The sequence below is a fragment of the Trypanosoma theileri genome (genome assembly GCF_002087225.1).
Source record: "Trypanosoma theileri isolate Edinburgh chromosome Unknown TM35_Tth_4_V1, whole genome shotgun sequence".
Classification (NCBI taxonomy): Eukaryota; Euglenozoa; class Kinetoplastea; order Trypanosomatida; family Trypanosomatidae; genus Trypanosoma; species Trypanosoma theileri.
Window position 1 is genome coordinate 405,135 of NW_021639846.1, and position 22,748 is coordinate 427,882.

At 37.6% G+C, this 22,748-nt stretch overlaps 8 protein-coding genes across 8 annotated transcripts; all 8 read right to left on the reverse strand.

Moving 5' to 3' along the window:
* Window positions 1–381: 381 nt before the first annotated feature.
* Window positions 382–1,305, reverse strand: TM35_000042760 (putative mitochondrial carrier protein; the record flags this gene model as incomplete). The annotated part of the gene is made up of 1 exon (XM_029022470.1): window positions 382–1,305. One exon carries the CDS (start codon window positions 1,303–1,305, stop codon window positions 382–384), a length of 924 nt encoding a protein of 307 aa, XP_028886128.1.
* A 1,605-nt stretch (window positions 1,306–2,910) lies between these two features.
* Window positions 2,911–4,725, reverse strand: TM35_000042770 (uncharacterized protein; the record flags this gene model as incomplete). The annotated part of the gene is made up of 1 exon (XM_029022471.1): window positions 2,911–4,725. One exon carries the CDS (start codon window positions 4,723–4,725, stop codon window positions 2,911–2,913), a length of 1,815 nt encoding a protein of 604 aa, XP_028886129.1.
* Window positions 4,726–5,412: 687 nt separating this feature from the next.
* Window positions 5,413–7,185, reverse strand: TM35_000042780 (zinc finger protein, predicted; the record flags this gene model as incomplete). The annotated part of the gene is made up of 1 exon (XM_029022472.1): window positions 5,413–7,185. One exon carries the CDS (start codon window positions 7,183–7,185, stop codon window positions 5,413–5,415), a length of 1,773 nt encoding a protein of 590 aa, XP_028886130.1.
* Window positions 7,186–8,649: 1,464 nt separating this feature from the next.
* On the reverse strand, window positions 8,650–9,639 carry TM35_000042790 (putative protein kinase A catalytic subunit; the record flags this gene model as incomplete). Its single annotated transcript, XM_029022473.1, has 1 exon — window positions 8,650–9,639. One exon carries the CDS (start codon window positions 9,637–9,639, stop codon window positions 8,650–8,652), a length of 990 nt encoding a protein of 329 aa, XP_028886131.1.
* Window positions 9,640–10,027: 388 nt separating this feature from the next.
* TM35_000042800 (PRP8 protein) lies at window positions 10,028–17,218 on the reverse strand (the record flags this gene model as incomplete). Its single annotated transcript, XM_029022474.1, has 1 exon — window positions 10,028–17,218. The coding sequence occupies one exon, from the start codon at window positions 17,216–17,218 to the stop codon at window positions 10,028–10,030; it is 7,191 nt and encodes a 2,396-aa protein (XP_028886132.1).
* Window positions 17,219–17,720: 502 nt separating this feature from the next.
* Window positions 17,721–19,211, reverse strand: TM35_000042810 (uncharacterized protein; the record flags this gene model as incomplete). Its single annotated transcript, XM_029022475.1, has 1 exon — window positions 17,721–19,211. The coding sequence occupies one exon, from the start codon at window positions 19,209–19,211 to the stop codon at window positions 17,721–17,723; it is 1,491 nt and encodes a 496-aa protein (XP_028886133.1).
* A 335-nt stretch (window positions 19,212–19,546) lies between these two features.
* TM35_000042820 (uncharacterized protein) lies at window positions 19,547–21,358 on the reverse strand (the record flags this gene model as incomplete). The annotated part of the gene is made up of 1 exon (XM_029022476.1): window positions 19,547–21,358. The coding sequence occupies one exon, from the start codon at window positions 21,356–21,358 to the stop codon at window positions 19,547–19,549; it is 1,812 nt and encodes a 603-aa protein (XP_028886134.1).
* A 529-nt stretch (window positions 21,359–21,887) lies between these two features.
* TM35_000042830 (unc-50 related protein) lies at window positions 21,888–22,625 on the reverse strand (the record flags this gene model as incomplete). Its single annotated transcript, XM_029022477.1, has 1 exon — window positions 21,888–22,625. One exon carries the CDS (start codon window positions 22,623–22,625, stop codon window positions 21,888–21,890), a length of 738 nt encoding a protein of 245 aa, XP_028886135.1.
* Between the last annotated feature and the right edge of the window lie 123 nt (window positions 22,626–22,748).

A 22,748-nucleotide genomic window follows, 5' to 3' on the forward strand; every position in this document is an offset into this window, starting at 1 on the left:
AAAAAAAAAAACAGAGGACTAGATATCTCTCTCTTTAGTAGCACATTATGCCCAATCCCCTCAATATGCACCTCGGGGGGAAGAAGCAATGGCTAAATGTTTGTAAAAAAAAAAAAAAAAAAAAAAAAAAAAAAAAGCTCACGTGATCCAAAAGAAAAGCAATTCAACGAATTTTTAGATACCTCATGCAGTATAAGGAGGGAAAAAAGAGAAGAAATAAACAAGTCCCCAATTCATCACTACCAAAACCAGCAACCACATACCAACAAGAGAAAACAAAAAAAAAAAAAAATCTGACGAAAGGCACTACGGCTTATCTTGTCAGAAAAAAAAAAGTACCAAATATACGAAACACCGCATAGATACATATATATATTTCTCCTATCTTGATTGAAGGTAGTTGTAAAAGGCCATTGTCAAAGCCGCGTTAGGAGCTGCGTACGCTATCCTATTTCCTACGCCACGCCAAAGTGCACGGGGACCTTCCTCTCGTGCAACAGCAGAGAGTCCATCTATAATCCCTTTATAGTGGTAGTTAAACCCATTTACTGTTGTAGGAGTTCCATTCACTGATAGCACCGTCTGCTGTACTTGTAGGCGTGTCTTTATGAATTCCAGTGGATTTGTTATTATAGATGCAGCTATATTGCCCAGACCTCCTGCACAGAGCGCAGAGGTAAAAGGACCAAATAATAAACGTTCAGAAAAAATACCATTAAAAAATTCATAAAAAACAAAGTATACTGCGGAGTACGGTCCAAAAGAGGCCAGAGTCGACCAGTAACCCTTATATAACCCACATAGACCTTCATACTTCGCTATGGTCCGCAGGGCATCATAGCTTCCACGGTATCTTCCTGGTTGCGATGGAGGTTGTGACTGCAAACGCTCCTTCGCCACATCAACAGGAACCCAAAAGACACAACTCACCGCCTCCGCAAGGAGTCCGAGGAAAAAGTGAAAAGACCACAAAGGTAGGGCATTTAAAATAATAGAGTTATTGGCTTCGCGCTGTTTCTGAATAAAACTGCTGGTCCATTTGTATGTTGTCAAGTAGAGAGCTACACCGGGGGCTGAACCCAACGTGGCCACACCAACTCCACGGTAAAAACCGGCCACACCTTCACGACACCAAATAGAGCGTACAAAATATGAAAAGTTGGAAGTAACTGGTTGTTTTAAATTCACATTGGACAGATGAGAATCGCCAGAGAATCCTGTAAACACTACTGTTTTCATTGTGTCAAGGGGGTGACACAATAAACGGGCCACCACACCCGCAACTGCAGCATGCAGGATATCCATATTATATCCTTTCTTTTTCCGCTTCCAGCAATATCCATCCTTAAAATCAAGAATAATAAGAAATAAATAATAAAAAAAAAAACATATATATGAATAGATGAAGTGCAAAATTGAAGAGGGAACAAAAAAGAGAAGTTGGATGAGGGGAAGGGGATAAAAAAAAAAGGTGTAGCAAACCTCCATATGAATGCTTTTCTCTCACCTACTCTCTACTCATATAGGGCAAAATTCACTCAGTTAGAGTGAGTGCTTAGTGAATAATCGAGAAAACAGAATCACAGTTACCCACAGATGTCAATTAAAAAAAAAAAAGACATGACAATGGGCAGTTACTATATTTTGAATTTCCTCTATCTCTTTTCTTTTTTTTTTTTTTTTCAGCTTTTTCTTCTTCTCTTTCTTTTCGTTTTCTGTTTTTTTTGCGTTTTTTTTTTTTTGTTTTTTTTTTGTTTTTTTTTGTTTTTTGAGATGGGTCGTTTTCCTTTTTCTTCTTCCTTCAAAATCAAACCTATTTAAGGTGACACCTGTTTCTCTCTTCCTCTGTACACGTGCTTATATACACGTGGCTCAAATATGTATATGTGAACACAATTACCCCCCACTTGCCCGAAGCAAAGAATGACTTCAAAGGCCAAATATGCATGAGGAAACAACAAAAAAAAAAAGAAATTGAAAAAAAAAAAAAACGGGTAGTCTGAATATATACATACATAATATATATATATATATATATATATATACTATGTATATGTATAAAAGAAGAATCTTGGAAGCGCAAGGAGATAATTTGAAAGGGAAGTTGTAGACGAATTGCGCACATGGTTGTAGAAATAACAAAGAAATATCACTCTTAGTATCTTAAAATCTGTAGCAATAAAGTGCTAGTATACCCAAAAATGATATTATTGTCACTACCGTCACCATTTTTCGTCTTAAAAAGTGGTTGCCCCGCTTTTCCTACAATCAACCCCATAAAATCATCGCCACTACCAATACATACATGTGTAGATACACTAAAAGAAAAAAAAAGATGAACAAACACCCACGTTAGACTCTGTCCATACCTTCTCTCTTGACTCAATGCGAGAACACTCGCGAGGGGAAAACAAAAAAAAAAAAAAAAAAAACAAGTGGCATTCCTGTCTTTCATCACCACATGCAAAGGAGGTCCTCTTTTTTCCATACTCCATTCTGGTATCACTGCTGTTTAAACGCAATGAAGGTAAACAAAAAGAAGAAAAGAAGACATATCACCCTTAAGTACCAAATATCGGTTTCCCTAGAGTTCCCCAAACTCACCTTTTCTTTTTTAATATTTCACTTTATCTGCCTGTGATTATCCTTTCTCCTTTGTTTCCCTCCAAAGGCTTGATTGTTTGTCTTCTTTTTTGTTTTCATGAGTTGGAGTGCCGGTTTCGTCAACTTGCAAGTGACACAAATTTCCACAAAGCAGGTGGTGTACAAAAAGAAAAAAAAGGACCTTACGTGGTCCTGAAATTATCGCAGATCGTCTAATTGAAGTGTTTCTTTTTTTTTTTTTGTTTTTCGATTCGTTCTATTTCGTTTTTTTTTGTTTTTATATTCAGAAAAGATCAAACCAAGCTCCTAACGTCTTTGTTGTTGTTGTTGCTGTTGTTGTTGCTGCTGTTGCTGCTGTTGTTGTTGCTGCGAGAAGAGTATTTGTGCGTTAGGAGGGAATCCGGTGGCCCCCATGGCGTACTGAGTTGTTCCATCTGCAGAACGGTACAACATCATCGGTTGTTGTCCTTGACCAGGCATAAAACCAGCAACGTAGTGACCATGCATAGTTTGTTGAGCATAGTAAGGTGTCCCTTGAGCACTGCTCATAATAATTGGCATTGGGTGAGGCATTCCAGGATGGCGATGTTGTGGTTGTGGCTGCATAATCTTTTGCTGTAACTGTTGAGGAGGCACTTTTTGCATAGTCACTCCCCATGGAATAGGTATTGCTTGTTGTTGTGGAATGTGTTGAGGAGGGGCTGATGTAACCTGTGGCGGTGTACGTTGCCCAGAAACTGGAAGCATTGGAGGAGTTCCAGTAACTGATGCAGGACCACCAATTGCTGATGTCCCTGAAACTAGCCCATGAGGTGGGACCTGTTGTTGTTGCTGCTGCTGCTGCTGCTGTTGCTGCTGTTGTTGTTGTACCTGCGTTTGTGGTACCGATGGCTGTGATTGTGATTGTGGTTGTGATCGTGTCATGTTCTGTTTTACTTGTAGAAAAAGTTGCGATTCCAATGCTGCAGCATCAATGGGTTTTCCTTTTGTTGTTTCCTGAGCGGGTTGTTTATTTATTTTTTGACCGCTTAAAAGCATTTGCTCTAACTCTTGTGCATTCCACGCCCTTGGTTGAGTTCCTGATGATGGTTTAGAGGACTGAGAAGCTGGTGGGGAGGATGTTGTAGGGATAGCTGTTAAAGGGGTTGCAGTTTTCATTTGAGCAGTCGAAGGAGCTGCCATACCAGAATGTACGGGTTGTTGTAAAGAACCTACAACCACGTTTGGTGCACTGATATTACCTGTACCGGGTGCCGTCGTTGTTGTCGTTGTTGCTGTTGCCATTCCCGCCGTTGTTGATGTTACCGTAGACGCCCCTGTAATTCCCGAGGTACGTTGAACATCCATATTGTTCCACACCACATTACCAGTTGTTGGCATCATCGAAGCAAAAGACCATTGATCCTTTGAAGATGGAGAAGGTGTTGACCCCAGTTTTGCCGTTGGTAATAAAGAAATATCATCAAACGCTGAAGGGGAGCTGCTCGTAGGGAATACCGTAGAACCTTTACTACCTGAGTCTCCTCCAGAAAAAAATCGGGATTTTGTAACCTTTGTTGTACCATCATCACACATCGCAATGCTTGTCATCAAACGTTCTATTTCCTCATCATCATTTGCTTTACTTTCCTCCCTTGCAGCAGTCTGTGCCAACTGTTCTTTAGCCTCCTCTTTAGCCTCTTCCCTTGCTAAAGCTTCACTTTTCTCCTGTTCCTTCGCCATAGTTTCCTGTAACGCCTGTTTCTTCATAGCATTGCGCTCCAGCTCGTATTTATACCCCTCCTCAAAGGCCTCCTGATCCTTGTTGCCACGCCACCCGCGGGCCGGTGGGGCGAAGCGGTCGTTCCCTCCACTACCGCCACCGCCACCACCGCCGCCTCCGCCTCGCCGTCCGCCCCTCCCGTCGTTGCCGCTCTTCCCGCCGCTGCTCTCAGCCGCCGCCGCTGTCGCCTTCCGGCCGGCGGGTTCCCCGCGCGGGGGGTCAACCGGCGCCACCTCCGCGAGCGGCTCCGTCTCGATGATTTTGAACTTCTGCAGCATCCCCGCCGTGAGGGTGTAGTCCTGCACTTTGGGCGCCAGCGAAAGTAGCTGAGAGCGTGTGTAGCGGATCTTGTTGCTCATCGTCTGTTGAACCGCCACTCCTTTCACGTTCTCTTGATAGATTATATGCCCCTTTAGTATTCCTCCCTGGGGAATTTACGGGTATTTCAGAAGGTGGGGGAAGTAGAAAAAGAAAAACAATAAACAATGGAAAAACAAAGGAGAAAAAACCTCACCTGCTTGTACGGTTCAAGAGGAGTACAAAGAAATGAACCTGGGTCTTCGTCAATAGTGACACTCAAAGTCGCCCTATTTCACTTGGGGAAATTAAAAATAAAATAACCTAATTGGAAAGCGGGTCAGAAAAAGGAAAACCAACGCCTCTATGACGCTATAAGAAGAAAAAGTAATAAAAAAAAAAAAAGGCAATAAAAAGAAGAAAAAAAAAACCTTTGCTGTGCTACTTGTGTTGATACTGTAGAGAATACGAGTGAGCTTGAAAAAAAAAAAACGAAATAAAACAAGAGGAAAGAAGAAAAACCTGAAAATCATTTTGACAGTGAAAAACAATAAGAAAATCTATTAATATATATATATATTTTTTTTTAAAGGGAAGAGAAAAAAAAAAAAAAACAGAGAAAAAGAAAGCAAACGAGATAGTGAGAAGGAAAAAAGAAAACCAAGAGAAAGTCATCCCTTCAGTTTTCCTCAGGTGATGTTGCAATAAAATACCATTATTGAACTTCTTCCTCTTCTTCTTCTCATTCTTCAAAGCTCAATTGGACAATCAGCAGTCCCCAATTGAACATCATGCATTACGTTCCCAGCAGCCGTTTCAGGCTCCTTTTCGCCTAAATTTTGTCCTTTCAATACTTCCTGAAAACAGGGTTGAAAGTTATTTTCCTCCTCCTTACTCTCGTCACTATCGTCTTCCACAAGAACATCATTAGCACCACCCGTGTGACGGTTAGGTACCCAGCGGAATGAGAACGTCACTGACTTACTTCCTTCTTTTGTTTTAATAACGTCACCTCCGTCACTTTTAGTGTTTTCCACTGTACGTGTACTCATTAATCGTAAGTGAAGGGGACAATTATTTCCTGTCTCTTGCAAATAACGCCATAACACAGTATCTACCACTACATCCCGCGGACGAAGTTCTGCATCACATAAAGGGCAGTTCCAGTAAGAACCTTTATGACAGCTAAGCAAGAAAGACTGGCAATCAAAGCATTGAAGGTGTTTACAGGAGATTCCACGAATAGGGATATTCATCCGTGTTTGTAAAATAGGACATTTACTAGTAATAACAGGATCATCTATTTCTACCTCACCCATAAGACCATCTTCATCTTCAACTGCCGTTCGGTACAATTCATAAATTGCAGCATCACGTGAATCTTGTAGACCACTAAGCGGTTTTACGAGATTATTTATCACCTCATCTACAGATACTGGTTGAACAATCATAAGTGCCACTTGACTAAAAAATTCTCTTGAAAATACATTTATCTGCATTCTCTGAGTAGTGCTATTTCGATTAAGAAATTGTGTTACATCCAAAGGAAGGAAAGTTTTCGCGACCTCTACACGACGTTCTGGCCAAGAACGTTTCCAAGGTGTCGTGACACACTGATCGTTCACATAAACTGCAATATCCTTTGCTGTAGGCCAACGTGTTGGTATTGCTGGATTACGAAAAGGTGCTAGTTGTACTCGAAGTCGCCTAGAAACCACAGAATCCACGTACTGCACAGGAATTTCAAACATTATGGGAATACTACCAAATCGAAGTTGAAACCTACTTACCACGTTTAGTACGCGAGTAAACGGAGAACTTGATTCATTCATTAATGAAATTTCATCCTTCGTTACAGATGTCAAAAACGAAGATGATCCATTAATATTTTCATCTACTGAAGTACGTATTGAGTCATTAAAAGTTAATTGTGTTCCAAAACGATGCCCTTGTGTTTGTGATACTCCCAAAAGTCCATAACTAGTTGTAGGATAACAGAATTTTAATGTTTGCGATGTTGATGGTCTTACAGTGATTCGTTCTGGGTTTGCAGCAAGCATGACTCGTGGGGATTGAACTCGTTCCATCCCTCCTGTTGCCAAGATATCTTCTGAAAGAGGATGTCTTCGCTTCAACTCTAATAACCTCAGTGATGTAGCTACTGCCTCTGCCAAATCTTGTTTACGCCCCTTTACCGCCAATTTATCAGCCATTCTCAATTCACCATGACTTTCTAAAATAGCACGTAGTTCCATCACTAATTTATGTAAATCCTTTGCAAGAAAATGATCATGTAATTTCCCTTCCAGCATTACACGTTGAAATTCATTCTTACTGATGGGATTTGGAAGTACACGCTCGTATAGTTGTGTCCACTCTTCTTGTGTGAGACCACCACGGCGTTCACTAGCATCAGCAGAGTCCTCAAACGGCACACTCACACGGGAAATTCGCCTCCGAAGCAATGGACCCTCAGCACTATTATCAGGACTACGCGAACGGCCCCGCCGTGGTGCATTCATTTAGCATAAAGCCCTCCAAAAAAAAAAAAAAAACTTACTGTAAGTAACAGGAGAGAACACAAGAGAAATGTTCACCTGGATAATGAGGGAAAGGGGCAAAACAGAAAAAACAAAAAAAAAAAACAAAAAATATATATTTTTTTTCTCGTGCCCCAAACAACACACCTTCTGTTAAAAGTAAACCTAAATACACCTTCTTAGGTCAATAGCAAAATGAAAAGAAAAGAAAAGAAAAAAAAAAAAAAAAAAAAAAAAAAAAAAAAAAAAAAAAAAAATATATATATATATATACATCAACATAAACATATTCAGGCATACAACTCCACACAAGCACATGGTAACCCAAACGACTTCACTATAATAATAGTTAGAAGAGAAAATCAGCGAATACAATAAACATGGAATGACATACAGAGTGACTTCCAGGAAGCGTACATCCATTTTCACTAACACATAGAAAGGCTCACAATGTAGACAGTCGCACCGCGAAAAAAAAAAAAAAAAAAAAAAAAAAAAAAAAAAAAAAACAGAAAAGACATCAAAACACCCTTTTTTGAAGTAGTAAAAGTTTCAAATATAATTTCTTACGTCTTTTCACGGGATTCTTTTATTATTATTTTTTTTTTTCGCGCACCTCTCACTTTCATTTCTTTCTTTCGTGGCGACAAAGAGCTGCACCAAGAGAAATTCCAAGGAGGAATAAAACGTGTACATAGTTTGCGGGAAATAAGGAAATAAAGAAGGATACAAAAAAATCAAACATTTGATTCATTTTCAGATATTTAGATATGCTCTTCACGCAATCTGTTCGCACACAAGTATCTTCTTCTTTCCTTCAGGAACACAAAAACTCTTGGTCCTATTTACATGCAACCAAAAAAACATCCCTCAATCGTTCTCATTATTACCAAGACACACACACACACACAATACCACATATTCTCTTTCATACAACATTTGAAAACAATTCACCCGGATTTTTTTTTTTACCAAAAGGCTTTCAAAAAAAAAAAAAAAAAGGTACACAAACACATAATGCAGAGAAAAGAAAACCAACTTTAAGGCAAATAAATGAGCAAAGACTCAGAAAAAAAAAAAAAGCCAATAATCTCTTCTACCCCCTTTTTTTTTTTTCTTTCCCATTTTTTCCAGGGAACTGAACATGTTGTACGTGTGATGAAGTAGTCATAAGCATACAGAACATAAAAAAAGCAAAGGAAAAAAAAGGAAAGCAAGTTTCGACCTCACCTACCACGACGGAAACAAGAAGAAAAAAAAAACCATAAATAGGTATCACACATTCTAAACAAAAAATGAAAACTCACTCAAACATCAATATACTGTACTTTAAGAAATCATAACAATCCTCCCATCATCATAACTTCCCCACAATACCATTTTCGTGGCATTGTATAACAAGATCAAAAACTCAAGAAAAAAAAAAAAAACACATATCCAGGAATACTAAAATCCACGGAATTCAGCCTGCTGTGCTGCAGTTAATGGAGGTGCCCGATCTTCCTGGCTCTCAGGGTATCGCTCAAAGTTACTTGTGTCGCCGGGATTCTTCGCCTTAACAGGGATAGGTGCGGGATAATGACGTGCATAGAGCTTTTCCCAGTTTGCCCCATGAAAGTAGGGATGGTTCTTCACATCCGCTACGCCGCCCTTTAGCGTGCCCAATCGCTTTGTGTGGTCCGTTTGCAGTAATCCCTTAACAAGATCACGTGCACGGGCATCAAACCAATTTGGAAACTTGAAGCGTCCCGAGAGAATCTTCTCGTATGTTCGGAACGGAGTGTCGTCGTAGAATGGCGGATACCCGGCGATAAATTCATACAGCAGAATGCCCATTGTCCACCAGTCCACAGCCTTGCCGTGTCCCTTACTCTGGATCACCTCCGGCGCAAGATATTCGGGTGTGCCGCAGAGTGTGAAAGTGCGCTCAGGCACCTTCTTTGCAAATCCAAAGTCCGTCACCTTCACATGGCCCTTTCCATCCAACAGCAGGTTCTCCGGCTTCAGGTCACGGTATATAATATCTTTAGAGTGTAAATATTCAAAGGCAAGCACAAGTTCCGCGTGGTAAAATTTTGCCACATCATTTGGGAAACGTCCGGCAGAACGAAGGTGTGTGAACATCTCCCCACCTATCACAAATTCAAGCACAAGGTAAACACGTCGTTCATCCTGAAATGAACAGAGCATGTTCACAATGAAAGGATGTGACAGCTCCATAAGAATCTGTTTTTCTTGATTGATATGTTGTACCTGCCTCATCTTTAGAACCTCTCGCTTCTTTAGACACTTTACTGCGTAGTAATCATTTGTTCCTTTCAGTTTCGCGATGCGAACACGACCAAAGGAACCTGTCCCTAACGTGTCACCCATCTCAAGATCTGACAGTTTCCATTTTGAGCTGTCTGGTTTCACAAAAGTATATGCCTCAGACATGGGTGTGAAAATATTATTTCCTCTTGTTATACGAAGCCAACTCTGTAGAACGCCAGAAAAAAACCTTTTGCACTAATATGTGTAGAAGGAACAAAACAAATAAAAATAAAAAATAAAACGAACAAGGTAATAATGAAGGCAAAGAATAGAATATTGTAAACTTGAATAAATATATCATTTAATGAGACTGTACATAAAGCCACAACAAATGTTATAAAAAAAAAAAAAAAGATATAAAAAAAAATGTCGTTATTATCAAATATAGATATAGATATATACCTGTGTTTCCAGATTACATATCGCTTCTTATTATAATCGGAAAAATAAAAATGATTAAAATGCAGTCACTTTTTTTTTTCTTTTTTTCTGTAATGGCAGTAATATCAGTTTATGCCATAGCATCATCAATATCGGCGATATCGATGGTGGTATCTTCTTCTGAAAGTCGAACAAAATTTAAGAAATGATCTGGTCGGTGCTGTGAGGCAAAAAACAAATAAGGGAGTCCAACACAAACGTCAAACTCCGTAGATTCACGCCAAACAGCCCCCTTAAAGGCGTAGTTCCAACCACCACTGCTGGGAACAAGAAAGAATCCCTGTAATTCTGAAGAAAGTGTAGCACGACAAGGTGTAACGTGTGTTGTGTCAACTTCTACTGATTCCTTCTCTAATGCTTTTGTGTAATTCTCTAGGGCCCAAGATATACCTTCCCTTGTAGTTGTAAAACAACGCATGTTAAGTCCGTCTTGGGAAATTCCCAATACGGCAGTGACAAGACCTTCGGTTTGTAAACCCTCATTTGCCGCCAGAAGTCTTCCATGTAATGCCAAGTCTCTTGTGTGAATGATAGGCTCTCCACCACTGCATCGAAGTACACCAAGAAGGACAAGATGATTTTCAACAAGAGCAGGATGTTGATGAGGGATCTGTACAGGTGTGGTACACTCCACAGCGGAACCTTTTTGTGGAGGAAACATAATACACAGTACTTCCTTTACATTAGGAGAATCTGGTAAAGCCTGTCCAAAGAGATAGGCACAACACTGAGCTTGTACATCACAGCATGGAATTAACAATTTAAGAAGTTCTGTAGGGATAACAAGTTGATCACTACTTGCTACGGCACCTGTTACATCAATTTCTAAAGGAGTAGATTCATCAAATGCGGCCGCATCAGCTAAGGAACGAGTTCGCCAATTACTTGCAGTTGTAGAGTTTCCAAAATCAAAAGCTGCTTTTACTTTCTTCTTTATAGTTTCACCAGATTTATTAGTTACATTTATTACTTGTTCTTGTATTAACTTAGTCCGTCTCATCTCTTCTAATTCTTTTATTTCTTCTTCTTGAATTTCAACCGTTGTCATTTTTTTTCCAAGAAGAATATCTTTCTTTTCCATTTCGGTAAACTGATTTGGACTGACATTCATACGTCTTGCAGCATCTGCAATAATCATTTCTTGTAATCGCACTGAAACACGTTCCCATTCCATACGGGCATAAGTTGGCCAAAAATGTGAGTGATGGACTTCAACATGAAGATCTGGTACTAGAGTTTCCCGAGTTCGACTGAGATTAACATGATATCCTCGAAGGATAAGGTTTAAAAGATTAAAACAAGTAGCAGGTTGAAATTGTTGTAACCAATCATCATATAAACAAAATTCCCAACCTTTGCTTTCTGTAGCAGAGATACGTAAATCTGCTAAACGGCTATGTCGTAATATCATTGGAATAGCAAGATTAATATCACTCTGTCCAATAATAATATTTGGATAATCCAATACAAGCATATTATGTAGTGTTTGTCTAAAACGACTACGTGTAACGATGATTTTACCAGGTCTCTGACTTACAGGTGTACTTCGCAACCATGAAGCGATTTCTTCAGCTGCTTTTTCTCTCGCAAGTTTTGTACGTCGTTTTTGTCCGGCGAAAACGCTTTTATGAACAACACTAAGTTTTAACTGACCTGTCGTTGGTTCAAATATAAGCACAGCACCATTCTCTGAACGAAATTTTCTTCCACCTTCTGCGGTTGGTTGTTCACTTGTAACATAAGTGGCACTATCATCTACAATCCAAGTACGCATACCTTCTGAAAACAATTCGGCAATATTGGTTACAGAAAGACCTGCTTCTGTTGGTGCTGAACTAAAAAGTTGTAGATCTCTCTTCATTCGATCACGTAAAGTATTAAGGGCAATATTATGCCGCATAATAGCGGACATAAGTTTCACCATTAAAGGTTTTAACTGTGGAATCCAATAACCAAAAGCTGAGTGACAATTATAAGCCAAATCAATTCCAACAACCACACCAGCAGGAAATGGATACATTTTTGCTGCTCCATATTCATAAAATTTCTTCCTTGTATATTCTGCAATATTATGACTATCATAATTACCCCAACGTAATTGAACATCAATCCAAAATTTTCCTGTTGTATGGGAACGATACTCATCTCCAGCTTCATCTGAGAGTACGGTTGGTTTAGCTGTGACAGGCCAACGGGATGTGGAAACCATAATAACATCAGGTGCAGAACTTGTATAGGTATAAGATTTTTGTGGATGTTGTTGTTGTAATGTGACAGAAGCGGCATCTAATTCAACCATTGCATCTTTTAATTTACTTGCAATATCATTCACCACAGCACCATGACATTTTTCCCATAATGAACCACTAAAAATTTTAATAAGTGATTTTTTAATGGTTTCAAGTTTACCACACATAAATACACCAGTTGTATCAATTTTAGATTCAAAACCGGCTTGAACATCTGCTCGATTAATAGTTGGGGACCACCAAAGTGCAAAACGTCTATTAGGAACATTAGCAAGACCTGCACGTTGTTGTTTGGCTAATTTACTATCTTTTTTAGAGTTTTCAAATCCACCAGAACGATTAAATTCAATACCTTCCCATGATGGAAATCCTGTTCCTTTAAAAAGACTATGTTCAAGAATAGCCTCAACACCACCAAGTGCAATATTCATATCTACACGATATCGTTCTAATACTCCACCGCAAATATTACCATCGTGCTCTGGATGAAACCACCAATTTTTTAAATATTTACCTGCGATGTATCGTTGAAATTCCATACGACAACGAAATCCCTTATCAAATTGAAATAATTTAGCATGACGTGAAAAAAGAGCACGAATACGAGGAATACCTTTATTTATGATATGTTCAATATCATCAATAGAAAGACGAGTTCCAGCGGCTTTAGCTTCTCTATCTCGTATACTAAATTCTGTCCATGCTTTAACACCTTCTCGAATTTCTGTTTCCCATGGAGTATAATATTGAAGAATATTAGGAATAGGAATATCATCTGCATTTGTGAGTCCAGAATAGAAAAATTGTACACCTGTACTGGTGGTTTTGGAATAAATAAGATCACGTGCTGGAATAAGAGAGTGACCTACAGAAAGCATTCCAAGACCTCCTAAATCTGTTGGTGCATAAAACATAGCAGGAGGAAAACGAGCTTTAGATCTTGAGTTTAGAGCCATCATAACTCTAGATTGCATTCTATGCTCTGCACGGGCAAGAACTTGTTGTAACGTATCTGTACCTAATATAGCCTCTCGGTAATAAGGTACAATCTCCGTAATAAGAGCATTCCATTTAGCAGCAATACTTTGAAAAGTAGAACTTCCTACCATCATAATAGCACGTCTAGATTTATTTCGTATATTATTTACGTGTTCAGGAGAAACTTGAAGAAAAGCTCTTGCTGTAACATCTTTAGTAGTACTGTTTTGTAAACTCCACATGGATTCATTTTCCAGTACTTCTTCTTCTGTACGACAAACTGGTAAAATACGTACCGAGAAACCTCCCATATCAAATAGCATATTAGGATTATCTTTAGAATAAACACTTACAAAGGTATTACTCTCATTAATTTCACCAATACTTGGTGGAAGACGTCCACGAAATTCCCATAAAACAGCACGTGCAAGATTAACATCATTTAAAAATAAACGCATACGTGCATCTCTTGGCCATTGGTTAGCATTTTTAAATCCATATACAGATGCATTAAGAGCACGTCGTTCAGGATCATCCTTTGTTTCATCCAAGTAACGTCGTCTTACATCATCCGCTTCCACTTTACTATATTTTAATAATACATACACCTCATTCTTATATCTGCAATACCCACGAATAGGGTGAGATGTCGCAAGGAGAGGATCTCGCATAAAACTCATAAATGGATTTGGTCGTCTTGCAGGACCGGCAATTTCTTGACTTCTTTGTGTACCAAGTAGTAAAACATCCGTTACAAGTCCCCAATATTGTGCTAAAAAGGAAGAAAACATAAAACCACGTAATAATCCTTTACGACATTGATAACTCATGTCTTTAAACTCTACCACAACATCATGACGACTTACAATATACTCTACTAATGATTTATCCATAACAAGTTCCAATAAAGGACGAAATAAATTCCAATCTACATTATCATAAAAACTATCTTCAAGATCAGCGTGAAGAAGGACAGTAGATTCATCTCTTGTAACATCCCAAATTCCAGGACTATCATTTATACCTTGACACCATTTATAAACAAGAACTGGTACAGGTTCCATATCAGATGGTTTTACCCAATTAGGAAAAAGTCTTTGTTGATCCATAGCCTCATACCATAAATACTGATCAAGAAAAGAATCCACTAGTTTTTCTGCAGGAACTACATTATAGATAGGATAAAGAGTTGAAAAAGTATCCATATATTCCACTTCAACATTTTTAAAACGACGTACTCTTGCTAAACAATCTACAATTTTTGATAACGTTTCATGAGGAGAATTAAAAGCTTCTTCAATACGTGCTTGTTCTTCTCGTTGAGCTTGAGTAAGTCGATTTGCAATATTATGTTGATCACGAAGACGATTTAAAGCAAGCTCTAAAATTCGTAGTTCTGCAGGTCTAGAAATTTTAGGAAAAGAAATCTTTTTAAATCCACGATCACTAAGCCAATTTGCCATCATACGGTAAATTTCAGTCGCTTCTTCAGGTAAAATAACATGAGAATCTGTTCCTTCCAAGTAAGATCGTTGACGTTTTTGTTCTTCCATAAGTTTTAAACGAGTAAGTCGTCCAAGATTTTTAATAAATGCCTGTTTATCTACAGTATCTCCTTCATTAATACGTTTTCGTTGATATTGGGCTACACGAATATACTCTTCCGCTCGTAGTTTAACGTATTTATTAACTAAATCAATTAAAGGTTTTGCTAATCCTGGAACAGACCATTGTAAACCAGCACGCCAATGTCTAAAAGCTTCATTCATATGTTGATCCATAGTACGAATAACATCCATTCGTACATTTTCAGGAAGCATTTCTTTTAATTCACGTCTAAAATTTTCTTTTATATTAACATCCTTATCCGTTTCCACACGTTGACGTGTAATACGTTTTCCATCATACTTTCCTTTAGATTCACGTCCACGAAGAACACGATCTGTTAAATTTCCAAGATAACGTTGTAATAAAGGAGTCATACCACGCATAAAAAACACCCAAACACGCCATGATGGAGCCCAAAAACCACATCCTGGTCCTCTTAAAACTTCTCCCACATTAAATTTACTGTAAAGAACATGTTTTAAATCTCTAGTACGTTTAATTTGTCTCATTGCTCGCAGTTTATAGCGATAAACACCTGTTAATCGACCCAAATGTGAAAAAAGATAATGCGTTGCATCTGCCAATTGAAGAGCATCAGTTTTACCTAATCTATACATGGCATGCATATCGACAAGTTGTTTCATAAAACCCAAAAGTTCACGAATTAGATGAAATGCAGGACCTAATCGACTCTTTTTAATTTCTTTGGTTGTTAAAGTTCTAGTAGGTTTGGCTTCAAAATTATAATCAATATGAACATATGGTAAAGATTTTACACTAATTAATTGCACTAACATATTATGTCCTTGTCTCATAACTTGAAGACCAGCTTCCATCCAATCAATCTTTGTTTTTTGAAAAAACTTAAGTTTACTGAGTTCATCAAGACGACGAAGAGGTTCAGAAACTTCTTTTTCTCCTTCATGCGCTTTCGCTCGTACTTTAAGTCGATCTCGACGAAGATTCTTAGCCACATGATGTTTTAAAAGTTGTGTATAACTTCTAAGTATTTTATCACGTGTATCACTTGTTTGCAAACTTGGAGGATCTTGAGACCAATGTTCTGCTACCGGAATATCTATGCGTCGCTTCATCCCACCTTCAAAGCTGTTAAATGGTGGAGGTGCAAAAGCCAAAGTCATAGCTTGCTTCGTATCCACATCTTCTAATGGAATTTCCTCTAAAAATGGGATAAAAGATTCTGGTAACTGTAATTCTTCTTCTTCTTTTCCAAATCCTATATTTTTAGACTCTTGTAAATTTCGAATTGAAGCGGTGTATAATACACCTGGTGTTTCTACTGTTACTTCGGAATGATTACGTTGTAATGCTTTTATTGGGTTAAGAGAAGGATTCCATGAAAAACAAGGAATAGCAGGATCATCATTTTCCACACGAACCTCTGCAGGATAGTGATAAGGTGCTACCGTCACTCCATCCACAACATCACTGTTTAAGAAAGGAAAAGCAATTTGACGTTCTGTTAGCATAGTAAACCGCGGCTTTCGTGGGTCATCACGGTGAATTACACGACGAAGATCATTAAATTCTGTCCAATCAACATCTTCTTCTTTTACCGCAGGAGGAGCCTCAAATTTAGGTGCACGTGGAATTGCCAAATGCATAGCCTTAGCTGCATAAAATGATTTTAAATCCCATAAATAAAAATAATTTCGATCATCTAATGTGGGAAGAATTGGAGCAGCACTTCGGAAAAGACATTCTACTACATTAATAGAAAAATAATATCCATTAGGTCGTCTCGGTCCACGAATTTGATTTGGATGTACAAGTCGTGGAAAAGGATCATAAAACCAATCAATAATAGCAGCAGCATCTTCTTCATCAAGATCATCTCGTACCGCCGGTGGAGGTTCACGGTCCATAATATAATCTCCATAGTCAATAGGAGGTTCATTCTCATTACTCTTATGTACCATACGGCGAAAAGCTCCACCTTCTTCTTGCAATTCCACTTTATATGATCGCATCTTTGTCCACATAGATCCCCATTGGGCAAGATACAATTGCTCTGGTACCGTTGGTGTATCCTCAACAAGTGTGAGTACTCCTCCCATATGATACACTACATTTACATAGCGTGCTTCTTCCCATGGCATAGGCATATTTTCAAGTAATTTGTAAAGCGCCAAAGGAATGTATTTTAGCAAAGCAACACAGAGTTTTCGCTCAGTATTAAAGCGTTTCCCAGCAAGGTCACCATTGTCCTTTACTATCTTACGAAGATATTCTGGGGGTACTTCATCCTCTTGATCAACAGCCTCATGATAAGCAGCACGGTAACCGTATCTTCTTGAATTTAAACTTCTCCATTCTGCAATTTGATGCTGTTTATACTCGGCGTTATACTCATATTCATTTTCAGCAACATTGTGCTTAGGAAAACGTTCTTCCTCTGATCTCATCTACCACACCTTATTATTATTACTACTATTTGTATCGTGTGTGTAAGTGTGTGAGTGTGTGTGCGTAAATCCCCAGAGATACTCCGCCGCACTCAAAAGGAAAATCCCGTTTTTCTTTTATTTTTCCCCCCTTCCTTTTTGTGAAATGAAGAAAAAAAAAAGAAAAAATATATATAAATTGATAGAAAGGAAGAATAAAGATATGTAAACAAAAATAAAAACCATAGAGAAAATAACCCCCGTGTAGCACACTCACCCATTTTTTTTTTTTTTGTCTGAGGCCAAAAAAAGAGAAAATTTACGCAAAAAAAAAAAAAAGAAAAGTAAAAGCAATAGCAACAGTAATAATAGTAATAATGCATGGGGGAAGGACCCGCTACTTTATTAGTGCCAAGATTCCATTATAGAGACTTGCTCTACTATATACAGTTAAAACAACGCACAAGAAGTCAAAGAGCAAATAATTAAAACATAAACAACAAAAAAAAAAAACTTCACTATTTCACCATGAAGGGTTCACACAAGGAGCAAATATAGCCTTACGAAACTCTTTCTCTGATGCCGAGTGGGTATCAATGCGACCAAGATTTTGTGAATCCCAAATCTCGCGACAGTCTTCACACTCGTAGGTAATATTAAATTCATTCCTACGTTTTCTTCCAAATAATTGTGTTGGTTCTGAAAGTGGATCACTACGCCATAAAGCAATATCCATCCCTACAATATCATCTTCTCTAAAGGAAACCATAAAGGCATTACGTCCCTTCTCATAAAAAGGTAATGAGGAACGTGTCATTTGCAAAAAACGTCGTAGTACAGAATTATCCATTCGAAGTATAAAAGCCAAATAATTAAGCATTTTTCGTATTTTCACACGCATCGTCATTTTTTTCCGTCGTGAATCAAAATCAAAATGATAATCAAAAATAACATCAAAGTATTCATACTTGGCATAACGTGCAATACCAAAAAAATAACAAAAACGGGTATATAAACATTCTGATCGACCTAATCTATCCCTTGGTTTTCCTGGAGGACAAAAATGTCGATTAACACCATCAAGAAGAACACAAGTTTCCGTCATGTAAGAATCATCTACTCGAGCCAAGTTCATAATAAGACCAACAAGTTGAATATATTCTGTAAGGCTCCAATCATTAATATTTTTAGTACTTGTAAAATCAATTTGAGTAACTTTCATCACGACAGCAGCTCCTGCAAAAAGGCATGTTGCTAACCACACGACTGAAAATAATAATAACTTTAGATAATCCCTTTTAGTGAAGGAGTTTTGAATAATTCGAAGAGTAGTTTCTATCACAAACGCTGGAGATGCCATAGAAATAAAACGTAAAGCAGAAAAAGTAGATATTCTGTTCGTCAGAGCAGCAATATCTACAGCAAGACTAGTCCCCACATTATCACGTGCAACTGCCTCCACAATTACACATAAAAGAAAGAAAACAAAAAAGTAGACTATTGCAAACTCAATACAGAAAACAACTTTAGCCGTCATCACAATCCATAAAAGGCTTTTTTTAGAACTGGTGTCATGAAAAACGTTGATAGCCACAGTAATACAGTTAACAGCCATCATAATAATCATTTTTCCAATAGAAAACAGCTCTTCTAATTCAATAGTCCCTTCAAATGTATCTCCAAAGATATATTTAAGACAAGACTGATCCCACAAAGGAATACGATACGACTTATTTGTAAAACCAGCGTAACGCTGCTGTTCAAGACGACGACCAAGATATTGGGGTGGTGATGCCTTCATTACTTTAAGTGGTTGGTATGTTTCATCATTTTCATCCTCCTTTGAGAAATGAGGACTTTTACCAGAGTTATCGGCGTCATCAGAAGGAATTCTCTCTTCGTTATCTGTACCCCTACTAGGTAGTACGTAATATGAGAACGGTGGCACAGAGAAGACGTTTACTTCATCCTGTGAAGATTCATTAACTATTTCTGGGTTATCAATATCGCTCATATGAATAGTAGTATAGTAGTATAGTATTAGTAGTATTGATAGAGAAGCAATAAAGCAAATTAAATTAAAAAAAAAAAAAAAACCTTCTTAATCACAGAAACAACTTGATACTAAAAAGAAAACACAGCAAATAACCAAGTAAAAAAAAAGAAAAAAAAATAAATAATAAAAAAAAGAAGAGAAACACTTGCACCAATATTGAATAAAGAAGGATAATAACATCATAAAAAAGAAAAAAAAATGATAACAAAAAAAAAACAGTAACTCCTGTTAAGTAGGATAATTCTTTTCCAACCTTGCAAATACCTATATATAAATATATATATATATGCAAACTATATCTCAGGTATAGCCTTAAAGATATATGCATTAGGCTTCCTCTTTTCTATCTGTACCGCTGCATTAATCACATCAGGCCATCGAACTTCCCTCTCTGTACGACGTTGCATAAATCGTAAGGGTTGAAAACCCGCAAAATTTCCTGTACGAGTATAATGACTCTCGTAAAACCATTTTACTGGGCGAGATTGAATTCGTCTTTGCTTTCGGAAGTCAGCATCAGGAGTATCTGGTACATGTTCCTGATACTGTTCTTGTGAAGGTGTATTCTCAATTCCCCACTCCATGTTGGGAGCCCAAAAACGAAAATCTGCCCACTCCTCTTTCCAGTACCACGCCCGCATTTCTGACATTTTTGCTGAACGAAGTGAACCATCAGGTTGTCTAATAACGAATCGTCGACGTTTCTCATTTGTTGGATCTAATTCCAATTTCTTTAAAGCTTCATGTCCTACATTAACACCAATTTCAGCAAACATCCAATTATGTTCAGATTTATTGGCATGTTGACGATGTGGACCTGTCCAAAGAGGCATTTGACCATATTGTTGAACAGGTTCTCCAGTTCTACCAATCATCTCAGGAAACATACGACGATATACGTCATAGTTATCACCCCAATAATCTTCTAAATCTTGTTCAGTCTGTAAGAAACGATAAGGATCATCCATTTCCCAAACATTAGCATAACTTGCTTCTCGACGATTAACAAGATCACGGAAAAGAAATTTATCACTGTAAAAAGTTATTTTTTGTTCAGCAAAACGCATTTTACCATAAAAAAGACCATGTTTTCGTGCTCTAACATCTCTTATCCACTCCAAGGCAAAAAGACGTTTAGGTAAAGACCAATCAGGTTCTACACAAGCATCATAACAAGCTTTAAAATGATGCCAAACAAGAATTTTTCGAACTAGTGTAAAATCTAATCCATACATCTTCGATAAACGTTCAGGTGGCCATCGCTCTGGTGCTTTACTCCATAACGCAAAGAGTTCAGGTCCCAATTCATCTCGTACCTTATAATCTTCATTAATTTCATAGCGAAGACGTTTTGACATATCAAAAAACTCAGGTGTACCAAGACTTGTTTGAAATGCAATTTTACGTTGTAACTGTTCCTTATTATGGGGAGAATTCTGTGTTAAAGCTTCTAACCAAAGTATATCTACCGGAGACATAACTGCCAAAAGGGGACGAATTCTTCTATCAAAATGTTCTCGTAATCTTTGCATTCCTTCTTCATCAAGAGACTTAAACCATTCATTAAGAAACTGAATATAATCACTAAAGGTACAAGGATAACCAGCATCACGATCGCCAAATTCAAGTGTTCTCCATCTTTCTTTTATAATATTTTTTATAATTACTTCATCCTGTTTTGTCTCGACATTTGCTTCAGCAGAGAATAAATGTTTATTATTCCTATAAATTGCTATCTTTTCAGCATTACTTTTACTTGGAAGCTTTAACAATTCAATAGAAAGAATATTTTGTAAATACCATGCCCCAAAAGGATTTGCCCACCATGGAATATCATATCGTCGGTCTTTAAGAGATTGTGGCATATCCATAAATGGTTGTAATGCTTCATCCATGTCCTCTGAACGTGGACGACCTTGCCACAAATCCCACTGAGGAGCATCAAAGGATTTCATAGTACTCAAATCTTTTGTCCATACTTTGGGATCACGCCATTGAACTGGCTTTGGAGGTTCTGTTAAGACGTGGTGCTTCCATGATTTATGCTCACGAGGACCACGTTTATTAAACGGGTAACGACGAAGTATTAAACTACGACGGAGCATGTCTATCCCCTTAACGTTTTTTTTTTCTTTTTTTTTTCCTCCGCTGTGACTGTATGTATTTTTTTTTCAGTCTTTTTTTTTTTATTATCCAATATACCTTTACCCACCCTGAGGTTCCAACCCTACCCCACTTTGTTTTTTATAGACGCATGTGTACATTTATGGCAGAAAAAATATGTGTTTGTGTGGGTGGGAGAGATAGAAAGAAAAAAAAAAAGGAAAGAGTAAAGAAAATAAATATAGAAAAATTATATCAAGTACAACATATATATATATATATATATATATATATATAATTCTATTTTCAAAGAAACATGATGCGAAAATTATCTTTCGATCAAAAGAAAAAAGAAAAATCGTCATTGAATGGTTTTTTCTAAACACTCTCTTTCATTCAAAAGAAGAAAAAAAAAAAAAAAACTGTTGCATATCACGGGGGAAAAAAAAAGCTCTGCTTTACCACTATAGATGCGAGCAGTCAATTCAGAGAAATAATATGAGAACAGGTAAGGGCAGAATGCGAAATTTGCTAGCTGCGCCATGTATCAGAGAGAGTCCATTGAGTCAGATTCCAGCTAGTAAAAAGGGTTATAAGAAGCATACATAGCACAATAGCAGCTACAGGATACATTAATTTCTGTTGTTGTGTTAACATTGGAAGCTCCAAATAACCAAGAAAGACAACATATCCATACAACATGGAACCTATCATATACAATGAATTACTTGTCAAACACGCAAAAAAGGAAGTTTGAAGGAGGAAAGGCAAAAGTAAAAATTGAACTACCTTAGTCCACATAAAATATGGGAAATACCCGTTACAATGAATATCAAACGAGTAATGCCAATCTACTTCACGACTTACTCCATGCGTATACCCACCATTAATTAAAAACCGACTTACAAATATCCAAGTAATTGTTGTCAAAATCACGCCAGTAATAAAATAGTTTAATACTATTTCATATAGCACATTATATAATATCTGAAAAGGTCCCCCTTTAAGCGCTAGACCATATGCTATAACTGTAATAGCTAACGCCAATACCTGAAGAACAATAAATGCTGGATCATCTCGGTGATAATGATTTTTCGTCATCTTTCGCGCCCTACACATTTTACTTACTAACGACGGTTTCAAGCAAAGCGAATACATCTGTGATAAAGCCGAGTCAAGTTCCATCTGATCAACTTGAAAAGCACGACGAGCAAACTCTGGTAAATGTGTTACCCATCTCGATGACGGTGAGAGTCGTTGAGGTATCATTTCTTTATCTGAACGAAATCTCTTATCTATAAAAAAGTCAGTAACTAAAGAAGAAAAAAAAAAATCTTTAGATTCAATAAGAAAAACAACTTTGAAACATAAAAAAAAAAAAAAAAAAAAAAA